Source organism: Colletotrichum costaricense (assembly GCF_030867565.1).
Source record: "Colletotrichum costaricense strain IMI 309622 chromosome Unknown Scaffold_15.1, whole genome shotgun sequence".
In the NCBI taxonomy this organism is placed as follows: domain Eukaryota; kingdom Fungi; phylum Ascomycota; class Sordariomycetes; order Glomerellales; family Glomerellaceae; genus Colletotrichum; species Colletotrichum costaricense.
The window spans coordinates 381389-401240 of record NW_026848244.1 but is presented as its reverse complement, the minus strand read 5'-3'; the positions used below and the strand labels follow the sequence as shown (position 1 = coordinate 401240).

Below are 19852 nucleotides of genomic sequence, written 5' to 3'. Positions count from 1 at the left end.
TAAGGAGCTGAGATAATCTGGGAACAGCTTCATGCGGCTTGTTGTGACCAAGAAAAGAACTCACTATTTCGAGCAGATTTCTATTCTCAGACACACTCCCAAACAAAATGTCTTGGAATCGTCTCATTCGCTTCGTTGACGACAACGACGTCGAGCACTTTGGCGAGCCTGAGGTGCAAGACGAACCAGAGATTACCTCGCTTCTTGACAGGAGTGACTTGTGGGCTACTATCTACGATGGTGCCAGTCCTATCTCATCCCTGGCCAAGGGCGAGCGGGTGCATGTCAAGGCCCTGAGACCGCTCCTTACACCAAAGGACGTTCCGATCATTCGATGCATTGGCCTCAACTATGTTAAGCACAGTACTACAACCTTCCCCGGAATGAAGCTACTACAGACATCTGACTTAAAGCACAGTCAAGGAGGGTGGCCGGACCCCACCTCCGTTCCCCTCACTCTTCATTAAGCCCGCAACATCAGTCGCTGCATGGAATGAGGACGTGCCGATCCCCAAGGTTGCACAGGACGGAACCGTTGATTACGAGGGTGAACTTGTGAGTATCGATTCTCTGGAATAAACTTTCGATAGAAGCCGCTTACAAGGGTAGGCCTTCGTGATTGGAAAGTCGGGCAAGAACATCCCCAAGGAAAACGCGTTGGAATATGTCGCTGGCTACCTCACCGCAAACGACGTATCAGCAAGAGCCTGGCAAAGAGACCCTGCAAAGGCTGGCGGCGTGCCCCAGTGGTGCTTCAGCAAGGGTTTCGATAAATTCGCCCCCTTCAGCCCTGTTCTGGTCTCTCCGGCAGTGGTTGGCAACGCCAGCGACTTGTTGCTGCAGACCTTTGTCAACGGCGAGGAGCGACAGCACGAGAGCACGGGCGACTTGCTCTTCGGCGTGGAGGAGATTGTCAGCTTCCTCAGCCAAGGAACGACGTTGGAAGCCGGCACTGTGGTGTTGACTGGGACGCCGTCGGGTGTTGCTATGGGTATGAAGCCCCCGAAGTACTTGAATGATGGGGATGTGGTGGAGGTAAGGATAAGTAAGCTTGGCAGTGTAAAGAACAAGATGGTGTTTGAGTAGAAAGAAGTCACGAATGAATTGTTAAATATCGGGGGTTCGAGAATAAGCATGAAAGGCGCGGAGGCCGGGTATTTTGCTGATGAATGTACATGATGGGGGCTGACAACTACCGGTTATAAACTTCCAGGCATACTATTAAGCCAAGAGAAGTCATTGATGTCGAACGTGATTGCGTCCATGTCAAATGCTGCATCCTGCGCCAAGTAAGGGAAAGGCATATCAAAGGTCTCCTATTGCTCATTGGTGATGTTGGGCACCGCTGCACTGGTATCCGCGCTTGGGAGAGCAGCTGATTGAGGTTGTTGATCCTGGAACATCTTGGTTGAGAGGATCTGAAGCGCCGCGGCACATCTCCGCGGAGAAGGCCCTAGGTTCTCGTGGTCATGGAGCAGAGCCATCGCTTGATTCCACGAGCGAGAGATGTCGAGCGAAGAAAAGACCGCGGGTCGTAGTCTTGCTGCTATGAGCACAGTTGCGGCTGTGTAGATATAGAAGACACGGTACCACCAGGCTGGGAGTAGGCCGAGGGTGCCATCGTGTTGTTGGAATTGCACGATGAAGGAGATGAGACTTTGCGCGGCTTCTACGCAGACCATGGCGCACTGCTGAACGACGCGAGATGAGAGGTCATCATGGACCTGGGAGGTTTCCGGGCACTGAGAAAGGCAGAATCGAGTGAGCATAGGCCTGAGGAGCAGCATGCGTGCATGAAGGAGCCTATGAGCTGTCAGTCGTGGCTCAAGGGATGGTCAGGTTGACCATAAGCCAACTCGAGTCGCAAGTACTTACCTGATACGCAGGATTACCGCCTGCCTGCGGAAGACCTCGTCCAGAGTAGTCTCAGGCTCGGCCATAGTCAAGAAGCTGGGCAAGCTCTTCTCCCATTTCGTCAAGCGCTGATCAAGCTGTAGAGCTTTCCCAAGATCTAGCTCCGTCCTATCCAAGGAGCGCTGAGTCTTGCTTCCAGTGCCGTTGGGGTAGGTAGGCGACTTAAGCGGCGATGTTGACGAGTAAAACGCGAGGACTGCGTGGTTGATAACCTCGTAGAGCTCGAGCGACTTATGGAAAAAGGCCTGATACCGAAGCTTGTGAAGCTGAACGGCACCTAGCTGTACTTCGTCGACGCTGGTGACGTTGGTATCCGGGATCGAAGGTAGTACCACACTTGACGCTAATTGATCCGAGACCATCGCCGGGCGTCCATGTGTGATGGCAATCATTCTAGTCAACAAGTCAGAGGTGCTATGCGCATAAAGTGTGGTGTCAGAATGAAACTCACCGATCCATCAGGATACATCCATGCCAAATTCTCTTCACGAGATCTCTTTCGGGCTCATTCGAGAGCTCTGATGCCGTCTCTGGCAAATGTAGGCCAAGGCCCTGAGCGATTCTCACGGCAGACCCGACAATCATCCACGTCTGGTGAGGATTATTTGTACTTTGGAGATACTGGCTCATAATCAACAGACACTGAATCAGCTCGATGGAGCCAGTGTCCCAAAGGCTCAGCTGTAGTAAGTTCTGTGCGCGAGTGAAGTATTCCTGGCTAGAGGAATCCCTCTGATCCGGAGGCAGTGACTCGATCAACTGCGTGGAAAGTGCGAATATGATGTTGAGGATGCTCACAAAGATTCGTTCATCGGCATCGAGGGAGGTACCAGCAAACAGCGCTCGATAAGAATGCTCGAATCTCTGTCGGTCCAGGAAGGGATACAACGGATCAACGTAGTACCAGTAGAGATCGGTCAAGTGATCAGCTTGCTTACGGGCTGGCAGGACATAATCGGCTTGTCCTCCCGCACCAGATCCATTGAGAGGAAGTGTCGAACGGAAAAGAGAGCTTCTCACACTCCTATTCTCTGTCGAGGAGCCCAGCCTCGCATCAATGGCAGCTTTGATCTGGTTCGTGAAAGACCCAGCACTACTACTGCCAAAGTACTCGCCAGTCACCATGCCATCCTCGCGGACCGTGGTCATGGAATCAACAACTGAAGGGCTAGCATCGGATGGAGTGATGGGGTGCCGTTCAACTCGACCTCGCCTTGTGAGGTCTGGACCCGAGGAGGTGGTCGACTTGGGCGTCGCACTCGGAGCCGGGCGAGAGATGGGAGGCATCAGGGGTTGCGCAAAGTTGGCCTCGGGCGTGTGGACGATCTTGGGCATTGCCCTTTCGGGATTGCCTGGACTTGCATCTGCAAGTTTACTACTACCTGAGAACGACTTCTCGGTCTCGGAGGTATAGGTGCAGCCGTTTCTCAAATCGGTCCTCTTCCAGCAGTTGCCGCACGCTATGAGTTGCTGTCAGCCGTAGCACGGGCAGAAACGCACGCGTTGCGCGGGCAGCTCATGAATCAAGGCAAAGCAGATGTTTTACAAACTTCCTAGCAGGATTCCAATCGACTTCAGTCTGACCCCGCGGGCCAAGACTCTCCAAGCCGCGTTTCCTTCACGCTGGAGTCTTCACCGATCACTCACCTGGGCGTGCTCCATCACACTTGACTTTCCTCCTCCGACATGCTTCACATGCCACATCAATCTTGATCCGCTTTGGCTTCGGCTCCATTGTTTTCTCCCTTTCCTCCCACCGGACGCAGAGCGTGGGGGTAGATGGGCTCTTCCGCCGGAGACTGGAGTCTCTTCCCAGACGAGACAAAGCTCGGAATGACGGGCGACTTATCTCGGAAGCCGCAATGGCCTGGGAAATCTAGATTTAGATCATGGATCTCGGATTGACTTCGGTCGAGTAAGATAGACAAAGATTGCGGAGAATGTGCAGAGTTCGGGATGAAATGTTTGGATGGAGAAAGGTTGAAAGTCTGGGGATCACACCGAGTTCCGAGGCCACCTGAAGAACTCCTCCATACCTGAGACCACAACAGAGAGAAACAAAGCATGGATCGAATGGTGGCACCAGCGAGACGCGGAAAGCGGATCGAGTTATGATTTGTTCAAACGGACAAGTTCCGAGTCATGAGCCCCCCATCTTACCCCAGCTTCTTTGTCCAGCAACTCAGCAACTCTCCGTTTCTGCTTATTTTCTCATCTGCTCCCATTGCACAGCTCCGTCGACCACTTGCTGCCAAGGCGGCCGAAACTTGACAAAAATCTCCGAATCAGGTCGCAGTTCGGTGCTGCATCCGACATCCGTCAGTTGGGAGCCCCAACCGGGCACGTAGGGGAGAGACATCACCTACCCGCCCTCCAACAGGCTCGTCCGGATGAGTATGTATCGCCCCTTTGCGGATGAGGGGGTCGTCCACAGCGGGGTTCCACAAGTGCGACAGAACGACTTTTCTTTTGGAGAACCACTGGATGTGTCGGCCAACGTGAAGTTGGAGATGAGATCGCTCCCTGAGAGGACTCGGACGAATTGAGTCTCAAACTTTGCAATCTGCCGCAAAAACCGAATTAGCAATCACTCTGGTGTTTTCAACAATTGGGAGTCTTACTATTTGGTGCGACCCACCGGCACCCTTGCTACAATGAATGCAAAAACAGGAGAGGACAGCGAGTGGTGTCGACGAAGTCTGGATCTCAATCCCGCCGCATAGGCAAGAACCCCGAAAAGAGGACGACATACTTCTGGCGGCGCTGAGAAGGAATACTGTCAAGGATCACGAAGGCTTAGTAGTCTGCTAAGTTAAGTAGGTTGACTGCGCGTTGCCTCCGGTGGCCACTTACTTGGGCAGTCGGGGCTTGACAAGACTTCAGTCACTCTTCTATGTGCAATGAAAACCCGGCCGGAACGCGCGATTGGCTTTCCGGCCAGCTGGGATACATCCCGACACAATGGGACGCTAAGCAGAAGCGCCGGTAGGTGAACGTGGCATTGCGCGGCTGACGTCGAAGTCTACCACTCTGCAAGTGTATCGCTCAACTCCCATCAGATGTCTTGGCTTAGGGGGTAACTTGCCTCGTCGATCGCATCATACTACTGGCCCTCACTGAGACAAATGTAGACTTGTCAGCTGGGATCATGAAAGAACTTGAGATGTGGACAAGAAACTTGACAATCGATTGCAGTTCTAGTAAGCTCGCAACTACGTAGGCTTTCATCGACCATGGCTTGGCCTATTATCTTAGGCCTTCCTATCCGCAACATTCTCAACTTCAACAAACTCGTCATCAACCTTGTCGCTCCTAACGCCACTGCTGCCAAAGGCATGGTTCTTGCCGTCAAACACCTCGGCAATCTGCTCAAGCGAACGGCCCTTGGTCTCAGGGAAGAGAAGCCAGATCAAGAGCAACAGAAGAGCCAAAATGACGCAAAAGACGATGTAGTACTTCCAGCCCAAGTTGGCCATTCCAATGGGGTTACAGAACTGTCCGATAATGAGACCTACGAAAGTCGATCCCAGGGACATTGTCAACCCCCTTCCACGCAGAGTGTACTGGAAGATCTCGACCGGGTATGAGAGCAGGAGGGGCGACCAGGCGATATCGTAGAAGAAGTAGTAGATGAAAATAAAAGCCACCACGGCGTAGCCAGCTCGCTCGTCCTTGGTGTTGGTGAAGACGCTGGTGAGGATGGTCCAGATGATGTAGCATCCGAGCATACCAGCAGTCGAAATGAGGAAGAGCTTGCGGCGACCAATCCGGTCAACCATCATGGCTCCAGCAAACACGGCCGCGAACCAGTTGAAAACCTGAAGCAGGCCGTTGATGAGGGCCTGATCCTTGGTCTCGGTGATTCCGACGGTGTTGAGAACCAGCGTGAGGTAGTAAGAGATAACTCCAGAACCAGACCACTGGGCTCCGAGACCGGTGATGACAGCAATGAGCGTACGGCGACGGTTGGGTGCCGTCTTGACGAGATCGAGATACGAAGACTCGCGCAACGCCTCGGTCTCGAGACGGACGTTTTCCTCGATCTCCTTGACCTCGTAGTCAACGAGAGGCGAAGACGCATCGCCGCCGGCGTGGTAGCGGGTGAGAATCTCTCGGGCTTGTTCGGTTTTACCATGGGCAATGAGCCATCTGGGAGACTCAGGCACGAAGTAGAAGAAAGCGAACTGGATCGCAGGAAGAGCTCCCTGCAAGATAGACGGAATCCTCCAACTCCAAGTTGAGGTCAGTCGGAATGTGCCATAGGTTGACCAAGCCGCTAAGATTGCTCCGAAGAACTATGGCAGGTGTCAGCTAAAGTCTCTTACAAGAGGTTTGACATAGACCTAGGTAGCTAGGGAGACTTACAAAGAAGGTATTATAGAGACTCGAGATCTTGCCTCGCTGGGTCGGGTAGGCAAGCTCGGTCACAAGAATAGGTGCCGGCTGCGCAATGAAGGCTGTAGCAGCACCGAGAAGCCATCGTGAGACGATGAACATGGGCAGACTAGTACTTGCGCCCTGGAGGGCAGCTCCGACGAGGAGAAGGAAGAACCCAATCCACATGGGCACTTTTCTGCCGTACTTATCCGCCAGGTATGTAGTCGGAATAAGGCCCATGATCTTGCCGATGGGATACACAGCGTTCATCGTTCCGAGCACGGATGGACTAGGGCTACCAAAGTAACCGCGCCATTGCTTGATGGTCTGCAAACCGTTCATCATGGCACCTGGTTCCAAATGTTAGGATGGCACTTCACAAGTCTCACACGAAGCAGTGACATACCATCGAAGCCGACCGAAGCCGACGACAGCATGGGAACCAATAGAGTTAGGTTCAGCAGAAGCAAGTGCTTGGTACGATACCATGGTGCAGGGTTTTCGGGCAGGACCTTGAGCTGATGTTAGAGTTCATGTTCACATAGCTTCTGACTTGCGTCGTCTGTTGTTGATGCCGGCAAATTGAAGGGGAGACTCACTGCGAGCAAGTCAGACCCGACGGCCTGTGCAGCCGTCTTCTTGGCTGGCTTTGACTTGAGGAAGCCCATCTTGATTTTGTTGTGGTCGGGCTGCACTGAGATTGTACTGGAAGGCTGTTGGTTTATTCAATGACCACAGTTGCAATCGACTTTGAAAGCAGTGAAGTCGCCGAGCCGGGATCAACTCGATGCCCTTAGAGCTGAGTCGAAGGACAACTTGGAGATATATGCAAAAGTCAAAAGAGACACTGTCAAGAGCCGGAATGGAGGAGTTCTCAACTTCCCACGCGGCCAGCCCCCCTGTGTACCCCAGTCGACCCCGTAAAATGTCTGCGGTTTCCCCACGGGCGGTGGATTCTTCCCCAAGTTCATCGTTAGCTTGGATGATTGACCCGTAGTGTCGGGTGAGAGATTCCATCACGGAACTCGGGAGTCGGATGGCAGGTCACGCTGACTAGACTAAACGAACGCTAGGTGACTATGGATAGACCTGGCTTAGAGTGAAGATGGACTAACGCCGCTAGTAGTAGAAGCGTCGGAGCGCTGGAGAACTGTCAAGCTGACAAAGACTTCACCTGGCCTACTTCCTACACCGACGGCAAGCCCCCCGAAGCGAGCTGCCCTAGTCGGTAGAATGGTTCACCTTGGTGCTCACCGAGCAGACTCACCGGGAAGAGTCCCCGAGCGCAAAAGTCTCAAGACTAAGCAGACTCTATGACATGCAGATAAGGCGAGTCATAAGTGAGCTTCCACGCTTCCCGAGGCCATGGCGTCGCGTTCTGAAACGGTTCTGCGGGGGCCGGCGATCAATGCTGCACGATAATTAAACTCGCGATCCCCAGACAGGGCCGACCATCCTGCCTTCCCCCTCACATCTCGCGTCGCTCGTCTCCCCGACACGAGAAATGATCCCGAACAACGAGGTTTACAGGAGTCATCTATCGTCGCAATGGACCCACCGCTGAAGAGGATGAGGATGGACATCGGCCGGGGTTTCCCCGACATGGGCATGACGGCCGTTACTGGCGGATCGCCTCCTGGCCGCTCCGTCTCCGGCGTCGATCACGCGCATGTCGAGCAAGCTGATCCTAGGATGCCGAAGCAGAGAACTTGGTCGCGCGCCTCATCTGCCTGTCAGACGTGCCGTGGCCGCAAGACGAAATGCGATAACGAGAGGCCGATATGCGGCTATTGTCAGAGGGTCGGGGCAACTTGCACATATATCGAGGACTCGGCTCCGGCAACGTCACTGTAAGTTTACTTTACTTCATACGGACTTGAAGTCTTAAGGCCCACGTCTGATCGACGGGTTCGGGTCACATACACTTTGCGGGGGATGGCCGCCGGTTCAACCGGATGGACTCGTTATATCGGACTGATACTAACGAAGTGTGGATTATTCCCGTCAGATGTCAAGGTGTTGGACCACGTTTGCTGGGAGCAATAGAGAACTTGGCCAACCTAATTCAACGCAACGAGGAGAACTTTCGCGCTATACCACAACTTAGCCGCGACCTGTCCGGTAACTCAAGCGACTATCCGGACAGTCCAACCTTCCAAAGCGGACGTCAAGATGGTCTCCTGTCTGGGCAAGATGGAGGTGCCGCGGATGAGGCCAATAAGTCCATTCACCCCTCGTTATCGGATACCGCCGGACTGGACTCCGTGCTGGAGTGGCCAATCTTTCCTAAACCGGTGCCCTTCGCGATAGACCCCTTCAGCCATGCTTCCCCACGTGGGGAAGCCTTTTCCCCCAGATCACCCCCCGCCATGGAGTTCTACGAGCTATCCCGGCTGGTAGACTTGTACTTGACCAATGTTCATCCCATGAATCCCATCGTCGATGCTCAAATGCTGCGACAGATGTTAAAGCAGGTCGCGGAAAACGGCCCTGACTGGTCGGCGTCTACCTGTATCGTTGCATTGTCTTGTGCCCTCGGCGCCATATCCCAGAGACCTGGGCAGAGGACGCCAAGCGGAACCCCTCGTGGATACTCCGTGGAGCCCAACCGTCATCTGGCGTCAAGGTATTGGTCAGTCGCCGAAAAACGACTCGGCTTCTCCATGGGTTCACCTGGATGGGAGTCTGTACAATGCTTGTGCCTTGCAGGGTAAGACGGCTCCTCCCGCGTATCTGACTTGTCATGGCTCTTGGTCAGTCGTACATGTAAGGCTGACTAGTATGGCAGAATCTGGCACATGTACAACATGGATCCCTTACAAGCATGGAAATGTTTCAGTATGGCGAGTAACACCTGGTATACTACTTCGCTCACAAACAAGTCTGTCTCTCCTTGGCATTGCTTGGATTTCCCTTGGCTGACATCCGTCTCAGACTCACCATGCCGGCTAAAGCCGAGACGCCTGAATTCCCCCAGTCACTCTCAATGGAGCAAATATTGTACTTTACTTGCTTCAAATCTGAATGGTACGTCCTGTCCGGGATATGTTCCCGTAGTGTACTTGATCATTGGCTAAGACTCGGTTGCAGTGAGCTGGCGTTTGAGCTGTCTCTCCCCGGTTCCATCCTCGCCGGTGTAGACTACCCATACAGTCTGCCCACTCCACCAACACTCGGGGTCATGAACCTAGATAACAAAGTCCTGATGATGGAGCAAAGATCCTGGTACTACTATTTAGCAGAGATCTCTGCAAGGCACCTGATCGATCGTTTCACTCAGGCCCAAAAGAGGTGCCCTCCCCACCCGACTGAGCACGGCATTGACCGCATGCTTGAAGTATTTGAGGTCTTTGATGCCCAACTATCAGATTGGTATGAGTCGTTGCCGCCGCCAATATCATTCCAAATACCCACCGGAGACATCGCTCCTCTGGGTGATGACCTTTGCCAAATGCTTCGTGGACGGTACCTGGCGATGAAGGAGCTTCTGTGCAGACCTTTCGTCCGGTTGGCTTCAACCATCTCCATCGCTTTAACGGTATCAGAACACATGGTCGCAAGGGTAGCAGAGCTTGCTTCGCGAGGTCTACAGTACTGTTTGTTCAGGATCCAGGCTACTTCGTCTACACCTCATCACGGCCTCTGGTTACAACTGAGGGGGTTCGTGACCTGTTCTCTAATTCTGACGGCCGCAGAGCGGGCACAGAGTATCCCGTCGTTGAATATGCCAACAAAGGTCACGTACCCTCAAAATTGGAAGCGGACGATCTTTGCTCAAAAGGAAATTCTTTCTAATTGTTGGGAGTTCGAGGAAGGAGGCATAAGCGACTGCGCTAGGGTGTTAGACTGGGCGCTTGCAAAGTTTACGGTCTGAACTCATGCTTATTCTCGAGGTACATAGTCACATTGTGAAGGGAAAAGGCATTAGATGTGTTCAGCCTTAGATGGACATAATCATTTCACGCGTTTCTTGAGCGCTTAAGCGGGGTGGCAAGGCTCTCGGGCCTTCACCGGTGGCATCGTGTCAAAGTAGCCGCTACGGGAACTGTCAAGGCCAATATCCGAACCTTTGTACGATAATGTACTACTTCTGTATGCAAAGTCAATTTTATGTTATAATTTCAATCGGGGAAAGAGATTAAGCTCTTCACTTGGCGTTCAATTAGCCGAGCGGTGCGCGAGACTCGGGTGGCGCCCGGCGCGTAGGCGATTTCATTGGGCGCTTCGCAGCAATCCGAACATCAGACACCGTTAACTGTGTTTTAGTCAAACCTTGACAGCAGGAGCGAAAGGGCGAGTATGCGTTAGGCTGAGTCTATCCTAGTGTACCGGGAACGCACGCTTGTCGCGGCACCCGATACCGAGAGATGTCAGGCTTGTATGTCGCAGCAAGGTTTGCTTAATGTTGGGACAGTTCTTTCGGGGCGGAAAGCCGATAGTCTGTCAGCACCCAATGTTTTGAGTTGACCGACTAGGTCGGACATTCTCCCCGCCTGCATTCAATCGGGATCCGTCCCCGTCTGCAGGCAGGCTCGCTCGGGGAAGTCTAGATGTAGTCACACTCCGGACTTAGCGGCCCCATTGGCCTTGATGAGGTATTATGTAGCTTTCGGTGTAACCACTCTTTTGGGTTTTGAGGAACACGCACTTGGCTTGCTTGAATGGCCAGTGAAGATTGAGCTTTGTCTGGGCCTTGTTGGCATGTCTCATATTCCCTGCCATCAAAGCCGTTCGAGGCGCACGGTCACAGATGTGGCACCTGTCAGGTTCATGCTAGCCATCAATCGAACGGAAGTCCGAACGACTTGCAGATCCTTCTAGTTGATAAGTAAAGGCAATACTTCGTCGGGCTCCTATCTCCAGCACTCGCGGACTCGCAAGGGAGTAATTTGTCAACTTCAGTCATAGTCAGTACCATCGCATCGGAACGATGGCCAAACGACACTTCTACATCTCGTGTCAGACGGCCAGAGAGCTGGATGAAAGGTCTTTGGTCGCTAATTACTATGAAAATAGCCATCTTACCAAAGTCTCAACCGATCCAGCCTTCACCTGATCATCTCAGGCAACAACACCGTGGACGCATGCGGTCTGCCAAGAACTCCAAGAGAACCGCTGTACAACAGAGCCATTGTACCCAAGGTCAATACCTGTTTGCAGTGTCTCAAGGCCTCCGAGCGGCGTCGCTTCCCAACCTTCAGTAACCGGTCCATCTTCAGGATCGAGTACAAATGACAACCACAAGTCCTGCATCGCCTCGCTGACTTCATACTCAAACGCTGTAGAACTCTGACGAGCAATATCATGTGTTCCAAAGATAAGCGGAAGTTCTGCAGAATGAAATGCGCCCTGGCCTCCGGGCATGATATTGGTGAAGTTGGAGGAATACATGTAGCGGTAGGTCTTGAGACCAGCCACATTTCGCAGACTGGTCTCGTATTGCGCCGGGCAGCCGAACAGATTGTCTGGAACCACGTCGGATCCATTGGTTGGAGGGATGGTAGTGCTGCCGGCGAAGTTCCATTCATCCCTAGTCGAACCAACGATTGAGGGCTTCCCGATGACAAAGTCAGCATGGCTATTGTGTGCCTAGACGGGGTTGACACTTACACCTTTAGCAACTCTCCGGTCCAAAGTTCGGTTCTCGTAGTCAGAGAACTTGGTCTTCTCGTCTACAATAACGTTGAATGTCAAATTGCCAGCTTGATCGAGGTACTCTTGTATCTTCCGGAAGGGAATCTCCCTCAAGCAGCCAAGCTCGTCTTCTTGACATCCGAATGCGGCTGCAAGGGAAGAGAAGTTGCCATGTACTGCATCGTCACTTCCGATTGGGATGAAGGGTGATCCCGAGTTTTTGATAAAGCCAATGGCAATGGGATCGTCGGGGTAGGCGTATTGATAGTACGAGACTGATCCGGCTCCAGCACTCTGGCCCCAGAGAATAATGTGCTCAGGGTCACCTCCAAACTGTGCAATGTTATCTCGCACCCACTCCGTGGCCAATCGCTGATCCAGAAGCCCTAGATTCTGTTGCGTTTGTTCAAGGCCTGCGGCGTTTGGGAAACCCCAAAGCCCGACGCGATAGCTGAATGATCATGTTAGTAAGACGTTTCAGCGGCAGCAATCATATTTCTTACTTTATGGCAACAACAATATGCTTCTGGCTTCTCTGAACCCATCGGATGGGAGTTTGATAGGCAATATCATTACTTCCCTGTTATGTCTTTATTAGAACCTGAGTACGCACTCACAAACAGCGCATGAGGGGAATATGAAAGGAAGGTACGATACCGCACCGAATCCACCGCCGTGAATCCAGACAACAACCGGGAGAGCCTTGGATGAATTGGCCGGAGTCCATATATTAAGTGTCAAGCAATCCTCGCTGGTGCTATTCGGCCGAATCAAGAACTCAGCAGCCCACGCGCCTCCGGTGCCAGGCGGATCCGTCTGTGGACAAGACGGACGTCTCACTGACGCGTCCAAGGTTCCGAAAGACTCTTTGGGCGAGGCAGGAAGCCATCTTCGCTCTCCGATGGGCGCTTCAGCGTAGGGAATGCCATAAAACTGCGCGACTCCTGGTGCTGCTGCATCTTGAAAGCCGGCGACAATGCCCTGTTTCGTTTCTACGCTCGGGCCGGGTAATGCGTGAATACTGGGCATAAAGATGCTGCCTAGCGCCAAAGAAGCGACCAGAGTGAATGGCGTCCAGATCTGCATCTTGAAATTTGGAAGAAGGGTGGAACTTCAGATCATGTTGAAGGATGGAAAAATGCACCACCTTCCCCTTCGATGTAGAGGATCTGGATCTCATACTTTTATGTAGGTATCAACTCGTAAGTCCGAAGCTACGGCGAACATGTATGCGAGGCTTCACCCACTTCTCCACGTATTCTGAGAAGGCGGGGAAGCCCACCGAATGCCGAATGTGGAGTCGAGGGTTGTTAGCTAGTTGGCGGAAGAATTGAATGTTACCTTGAGAAGAAGCCGGCTCGGTAGGTCTCTCGGTATTGACGATTATCGTAGCGACATCCACCCTGCGATCGGCTTCTCCAATTTCAACGAAATTCCGCGATGATACGTCAAGGGGCAAAACTCCACAGGCTACCCTCTGATTTGAGAAGGAAGATTTTGGAGCCACGCGCCAGTAAACTGATCGAGTAATACTCCGTACATATCGTCGGATTTCCTATGGTAGGTTCTTTGCTCGTACGCTTGGCTTCATCGATAGTGATCCGTTTGACCCGAGCCGAACTGCCTGACCCCAACCGCTTGAGCCGAGCCGAAGCCTCTACAAGAGACTTATATTTGAAGTCATGAAAATTGTGACTGTAAGCAATTTCATCGTGAAATATCGCCAAATTCTATTCTAGAGCTTACATGTTAGAAGCCGGCCATACACATATCACCTGTACTCTCAAGTTGCCGCTCCGTTTGCTCATTTGCTCGTTTGCTAGTGGAATGCAAAACTCACTCATAAGGTATGATCGGCCGCTCTCACTCAGTCTGAGAAAGTATTCTGTCTCCGCAAAACTTATTCCACCGGCCAAGAAGCACAGTCGTGAAATCCTTTTCAAGTCTCGAGACAATAAGTACTCAATTTATGTGCCAGACGAATGGCGGAAACATACATGACGAGGTCGAGTACTGGATATTATAGTGGCTCAGACTGTCGGCTAGCCTCTGTTGATGGATTGTGTCTGTTTTTGAACTCTAGGCTTGTCTTACAAGCCACTACTTTTATATCCAGTCGACACCCGGTTCAAGATCGCTGGCCCTTTATTGTAGTCGAAAACCTGTCACTGCCACGTGTGGCGCTACCCATTATAATACCGCTATCCACGAGACGGCTGCCAGTCTTGTAAGGCACTTAGATACGACCCCGCATAGGTCTCGCACCAAGATAAATCGAGGCCCATCCATCATAGAACAGCGAGTGTCTGGAGTTTGAGAGAGAACGGTCAAAGACAAGCGCAGTATAAGAGAGGTACAACAGCAGAATAATACGGAGTACACGGCCAACGAAGTGGAATGGAAGAGAGAGGCAACTTTCCAAGTCTAAGGAGAAGCAATGCAGAACTGCAGAACAAAAGGAACTGGCCAGTGCTGACACAACTCAACGAGTCGTGGCTCGGTAATAACAAATTGTAAGCACGGTTGACTCAAGTCATCCTCGGGCTATACTTTCCCAACAGAGCCTTCAATTATCGAGAAAATCCTCGTTTCAAGCAAACCTTGCCACATCCATGGTGCCAAGCGAATTAATGCTAGGATTCAAGTCCTGCTATTGCAATTCTCTTGTGGATAAACAGGCATCGCAGCCCTGAGTGTCCGTCGAACGAGGATTCATCGGCGATGAGTTGACTTCTGCGGGAGTGGATCGGTAGTAGAAGCGGGATACTGTAGTGCAGCTAAGATTAATGGGTAAATGTTTTCCAGATGGCGAATTGCCCCTGATTTATTGTTCCCCTAATGTTCACCATCGTCTGAGTTCATCACATCCCTGACGAAAGGCGTGCCGCTGTTCTTCCTTACAGAGCAAAATGAGAAGGTGCATTTACTCACACATAGACCACAGTGCCAGCCCGCCATACTACAGAATTCTTGTTTTCAAGGATAAGCACTTAACTCAAAGAGACTAGACCACTAATATTGCGTACTGAGGGAACAAAGAGCTCGCCATCTTATGTTCCTCTAGACTATGAGAATACATTGTCTATCTTGGCGATGACTACGTTAGGCAGTTCGACATTGCTTTCTCGACGGACCGTGTTATGGCACCCACTATACGAGACTCTTGATGATTTATGGGATAGTCACGTTGACAAGGTACCAGGAGTGAGGTAATCGATAAATCGAAGAAGCAACAAGTCGAAAATTGAGAGATCGGGAGCAGCTTGATCAGTAGACCTACGGCGCATATGAATCGTTCTCCAGCGCCGGTAGTACCTCCCGTCATAAAGCCCAGATATAGGAAGGCCGACTCTGCCATGGCAGCGGATCCAAGCCGGCCAGGTATTGCGCTATCTCCACTGGACACGCTCCTCCTTCCGCAAGGAGATACTGGACCGAACGGCTAAAGTCATCTTCACGTCGTTGCTTCATGCTCTTTGCGTGCTTTAACTACCGTACGATGTTAACAATGCGATTCCGCACGGAAGTGTTCTACTTCAGGGAGGTCAGACTACAAAATAGGAAGCATTGAACGATGGGGTCGCAATCTGAAGTGGCAATGCTCTATTTCGGTCGATAGACCTCAATCACCTACACATGAGCATCGCTGTTACCATCGAACCACCTTCCCAACTTCGCAAATGATGTGATATGATTCGGATTGATGCCATGGCGATGCCGTCAGTGCTTGAAACATATAAGCCAGCGAAGTCATCCGCTTAGCTTGTCATGAAGGCTTTGATATTCCCAAACAACGACCCTTTCTTACCGGATCATTTCCTACTACCTTACTTTCCAAAGAATCCTCTTTGCCATCGCCATGAAGGTCTCTATGATCCTCGGCTTCGCGTCTATCGCTGCCGCTCTGCCCGCCGTGACCGCTCCAGCTGAGACGCGCGACGTCGTCGTGAGCGACAAGTCCTTGGCGAATGAACGCTCCGCCCAGCCCCTCGAAGATGCAGGTATCGCCCCAGTCTTGATGGCGAGGGAGAATTTTGAGAGAGTCGTCCCTTGGCCTACAACGTCTGTCATTGGCGGTGGCACTAGCTTTCAGTACAAGGCAGAGCCCCTCGGCAACGACCAGTTCAAGATCACCTTCTACCACAGCGCCCCGTTCAGCACTCTCACCTTCAAATACACCGTCTACGCCGGCGACGGCATCATCGCAAGTGAGGCTCTGTCGGCCGGAACGAGCTCAAAGTCTGTGCAAGTCAGCCGTATCGGCGAGAGTTTTCGCATCGTTATCCAGTCGATTTAAATAACCAACGGCTCTATGCACCAGTGGAGGATAGGAACGACCACTATCACGCAATTACGGTACGACAAGATACGGAAACGAATTTGGGTTGTGCTTAGGGGTGTGGGCGAGAGATACTGGTGAATGTGGATTTGGTTGTTTGCGATCACCAGGCCAATTCCCACGCAAATTCTCTAGACTAAGGTCGGCGTACCCTTCGGGCGCAAGACACGGATAGTCTATTCATCAGATGTATGGTACCATCTCGACAGTTTAGGGTGTACACTGCTCTACCACAAACCTGTTTTCTCTAAATCATCCTGACATCGCCGCTGTGATCAAGCGTTTATGTGCGACACTGTACGTTCTGTCTCTTAAAGGTTGTCAACATTGAGTTCGTATTCTGGTCCTTGTTCACTGGCGATACATCGGCGTTACCGAGGTCAGCGGGACTCTTCAAGATACGGTTAACCGCTTACATATGCAACTCAACTACGCACTGGTGCCACTGCATTGGCAACATGGAGAAGGCAAGGTACAAGGGTCTATCGCCATCTTTTCAGTCCAGTCTGTATCCCAGACATTGATCTTAAGCCTTGATGTCTAGGCCAACCGAAAACTAAGGTAACATACGTGTAGGTAAGGGTTTGTCGGAACTCTTGAAATGCAAAAATCATCACACAGCCTATTTTCGTGGACGAGCTAGCATTGCCACGTCAGCCATTGAGGTCAAAGGCTGGTCGCAATGGTACTCATGTTATGTAGTCAATGGGTCACGATACGATTAAGTCAAGGCTCGCGCGGTCTCGAAGTGACGGAATTCTCCTAGTACCTACAGCAGATCTTCTGATTCAAAAACAGCCGATCGCGTTGTCAGTGGGATTTTCCCATCCTAATTTTCAGTACGTAATCGGTACATTGAGTTGATGGATGTCAATGTCGTGGTTAACACAGCTTCGCCTTGGTCACTTTGGGCACCTTGAGCACACACTAGGTGTGCTGAACCATCCCCCTCCTTCCCTCTGCACTTCATTGGAAGGTTTAAAGTTCATACTTCACACCTAAACGGTGACATGATTCCACCCCAGAATAGTCTCCTCTGTCTCGGGCCTCAAAGTAGAGGCAAGTTTCTGGATGTTACGAGAGGCTGATGATGCAACGGGTTAGAGGATTGGCCTCGTCCACAGCCATACGCCGTGCTCATTCACGAAACCAAATAGACTGCAGTGGAGATGTCAATTATAGCTCTGAGAGCTTTTCTCAAGGAATAAAAACACTTTCAAGAACAGGCCGTAGTGTCACAACATGTAATGGTAGAGCCTGCGCTGCCGCAAAGAACTTTGTCGGGCTTGCACTTTCCGCCGTTGTATCCTTCTGTACCGGGGGCTTATGATGTACAGGCGGCTTGAATGCTGCTGACAGCGGACAGAAGCGCGATTGTAGCGGTGAAAATGTGACTCCGAAATATCATGTTGGCCGAAAATAACTGCAATATGTTCAATGTTGAAAAGACAGCAACCATAGGTCAACAGTCGGAGTGGTGATTTACTTCTATTTATGTTCGATTCAACACCGCGCTATTATCATGGAGTTGAAGGCAATGAGAGTCGTGACGGCCTTGCCATATCGCCCGAGGCCGATGCTACTTTGAAACTAACATGGAAACACTCTTTACTAGTCTTGGCGCTGCTATCCACTGCATTTAGGCTTGAGCTAATATGACATCATATTCCATGAAAAGCCTAGTCTTCTCGCCTGGCAGTACTTGCAAGGATCATGAATTCTTCACTAAAGACGCTCTTTCAGATCTAATTGGGCTTATTCACCGGCAATTGGTCCTGAACATCGGACCAACAATGTCCCCGAAAACGTCACCACGTATCATAACACTCCTTTCATAACCCCTTTCCTTAAGTTGAAATGAGTAGCTACTCATGGGCAAGCTTTCCCTGTGACATCGCCAAAGCGTGATTTTCGTCGATGGCCCTCGTTACCCGCTCATCCATCCAATTCTATCAACAAGAGCATGTCTTTTCCTAGGCTTGTTACTCCTAGTCTTGAAGCTCCTTCTGACTGATTGAGTAAGGTTATCCACAAACTATCTCCCTCAAGTTCCGAAAGCCCGAAGCCGCCGAATTGACGCTGATGGAAGAGGGACGATGTCCTGGAAACTTCTGCGTAGTCGTAGGACCGGCTCAAAGTGTCGTGTACCAGCGCAGGTGTTCCAGCAAAGATTCTGGAGTTGCATGCTCTGTCTCTTGTATCGGGTAGCGAGCAGGTAGGTAAGTAAAGTCGTACGCGGTACGAGCCTGCCAGATACAATTTTCAGCAGCACGGCAAATTCGCCGAAGCCGCCTGTCTCGAAGATGACAATAGTCCCCGGTGCGTTTAACTAGCAAGATTAATGTCTGATCCAATATAGCTTCACGCCTCTTGCTTGAGCATCTGGGCCGCAACGGAACTGCCGCAAGAGTCAAAAAGAACCAAAACGCCAAACTCCCCTGATAGTGTAGAAGGCGGGTGTAGTTTCGGCGAGTGTTGCCACGAGCAGACTTTTGCGGGCGGTCTCGTACGACGCGTTCTCGAGACTGAACAAACACAGCTCTGAAGTATCCCTCTCTGCAGATGATACGAGCCAAGAAAAGTGAGATCTCCTCGACAGGGGAGAGACACGCTATCCTCTATGTGCGCAGCCACACCAGGGCTGATACGACAACTTTGTTTTAGTGCTAAAATGCCGACATTCGACAAGTAAATTCGTGATCGACTTTATCAATAGAAGTGATTGAACTATTCGCAATATCGACGAAGATCTCGAACTTCTCCTGATACTCAACATCGAGGTACCAACGGAAATCAAAGCCCCGGAGGGGTAATGCTTGCGTACACAGCAGAGAGGCCCGGGGTCAACCGCACAGGTCGATTAGTTTCTATTACATCATCTCCGGTACTTCGACGAGCCCCCTTTCTTTGCCTCGGAGACAGCCTATCTTTTTCTGTAGCTTCTCTGAATCGCAAGCCAGGTGCTGCAAGTATTCATGGAAAGGTCTAATAACTCAACATGTGAGAAATATAGCGGAGGAAAAGCACGTCTTCTTAGGGAGAACCACAAAAAACGTCTCGATATCCATGAGGCTGCAATCCGCCTCAAGCTGATTAGTTCTCTACCACTACACGACCAGTACTTGCTGGGGATTTCGGAGCTCAGACATACTGGCCGATTTGCTGAGCGTGGGCCCGTCGCTTCTGGCAAGTTCGGCAGCTTCCTGTGATCATTTTGAGAAAACACTTGATATCGGGGTCAGTAAAGCGCTCAAATCGTTGCGTAACCTCCAGTCATTGAAGGTGATCGACTTATATGCAATCGTGAGCTGGGAAGTAGAGCTCAACAGGGAGCACGGTCGCCAGGGTTTGTGGGCTGATTCACTTGATGAAAGAACCGAAGAACCTTCATCTGTCGAATTTCGTATCTAGCCAGCGAACAGTAGGTGGTCAAGCTGCCCCACCGCCCGCACCCGGACGTCGCCGTGGGCCCGGTTTTGGAAAGTAAGAGAGAGGGTAAGTAAGATGGAAAAGACTATAGCTTGACGGAAGACTACTCTGGCTTTTGATATAAGATAGTCTACTCTGTGGCTCTCCTCTATTCTTTAG

General features: G+C 51.4%; 7 protein-coding genes across 7 annotated transcripts, besides 1 other annotated feature; 3 read left to right on the top strand and 4 right to left on the bottom strand.

Moving 5' to 3' along the window:
• Positions 1 to 107: 107 nt before the first annotated feature.
• Positions 108 to 1086, top strand: CCOS01_12482 (fumarylacetoacetate hydrolase domain-containing protein; the record flags this gene model as incomplete). Its single annotated transcript, XM_060460630.1, has 3 exons — positions 108 to 363; positions 419 to 555; positions 610 to 1086. The coding sequence occupies 3 exons, from the start codon at positions 108 to 110 to the stop codon at positions 1084 to 1086; spliced, it is 870 nt and encodes a 289-aa protein (XP_060308678.1).
• Positions 1087 to 1316: 230 nt separating this feature from the next.
• On the bottom strand, positions 1317 to 3649 carry CCOS01_12481 (fungal specific transcription factor; the record flags this gene model as incomplete). The annotated part of the gene is made up of 4 exons (XM_060460629.1): positions 1317 to 1803; positions 1876 to 2307; positions 2366 to 3374; positions 3562 to 3649. The coding sequence occupies 4 exons, from the start codon at positions 3647 to 3649 to the stop codon at positions 1317 to 1319; spliced, it is 2016 nt and encodes a 671-aa protein (XP_060308677.1).
• A 468-nt stretch (positions 3650 to 4117) lies between these two features.
• Positions 4118 to 4664, bottom strand: CCOS01_12480 (uncharacterized protein; the record flags this gene model as incomplete). The annotated part of the gene is made up of 3 exons (XM_060460628.1): positions 4118 to 4217; positions 4281 to 4477; positions 4536 to 4664. The coding sequence occupies 3 exons, from the start codon at positions 4662 to 4664 to the stop codon at positions 4118 to 4120; spliced, it is 426 nt and encodes a 141-aa protein (XP_060308676.1).
• Positions 4665 to 5165: 501 nt separating this feature from the next.
• On the bottom strand, positions 5166 to 6959 carry CCOS01_12479 (lactose permease; the record flags this gene model as incomplete). Its single annotated transcript, XM_060460627.1, has 4 exons — positions 5166 to 6209; positions 6280 to 6641; positions 6698 to 6809; positions 6891 to 6959. The coding sequence occupies 4 exons, from the start codon at positions 6957 to 6959 to the stop codon at positions 5166 to 5168; spliced, it is 1587 nt and encodes a 528-aa protein (XP_060308675.1).
• An 880-nt stretch (positions 6960 to 7839) lies between these two features.
• CCOS01_12478 (uncharacterized protein) lies at positions 7840 to 10165 on the top strand (the record flags this gene model as incomplete). Its single annotated transcript, XM_060460626.1, has 5 exons — positions 7840 to 8141; positions 8300 to 9001; positions 9080 to 9172; positions 9226 to 9318; positions 9382 to 10165. The coding sequence occupies 5 exons, from the start codon at positions 7840 to 7842 to the stop codon at positions 10163 to 10165; spliced, it is 1974 nt and encodes a 657-aa protein (XP_060308674.1).
• A 1187-nt stretch (positions 10166 to 11352) lies between these two features.
• Positions 11353 to 13011, bottom strand: CCOS01_12477 (uncharacterized protein; the record flags this gene model as incomplete). Its single annotated transcript, XM_060460625.1, has 4 exons — positions 11353 to 11844; positions 11902 to 12376; positions 12429 to 12505; positions 12583 to 13011. 4 exons carry the CDS (start codon positions 13009 to 13011, stop codon positions 11353 to 11355), a joined length of 1473 nt encoding a protein of 490 aa, XP_060308673.1.
• A 2773-nt stretch (positions 13012 to 15784) lies between these two features.
• CCOS01_12476 (uncharacterized protein) lies at positions 15785 to 16222 on the top strand (the record flags this gene model as incomplete). The annotated part of the gene is made up of 1 exon (XM_060460624.1): positions 15785 to 16222. One exon carries the CDS (start codon positions 15785 to 15787, stop codon positions 16220 to 16222), a length of 438 nt encoding a protein of 145 aa, XP_060308672.1.
• Positions 16223 to 17588: 1366 nt separating this feature from the next.
• Positions 17589 to 17672: a sequence feature (Short protein (CCOS01_12475, KAK1516926.1) was converted to a misc_feature.).
• Positions 17673 to 19852: the final 2180 nt, after the last annotated feature.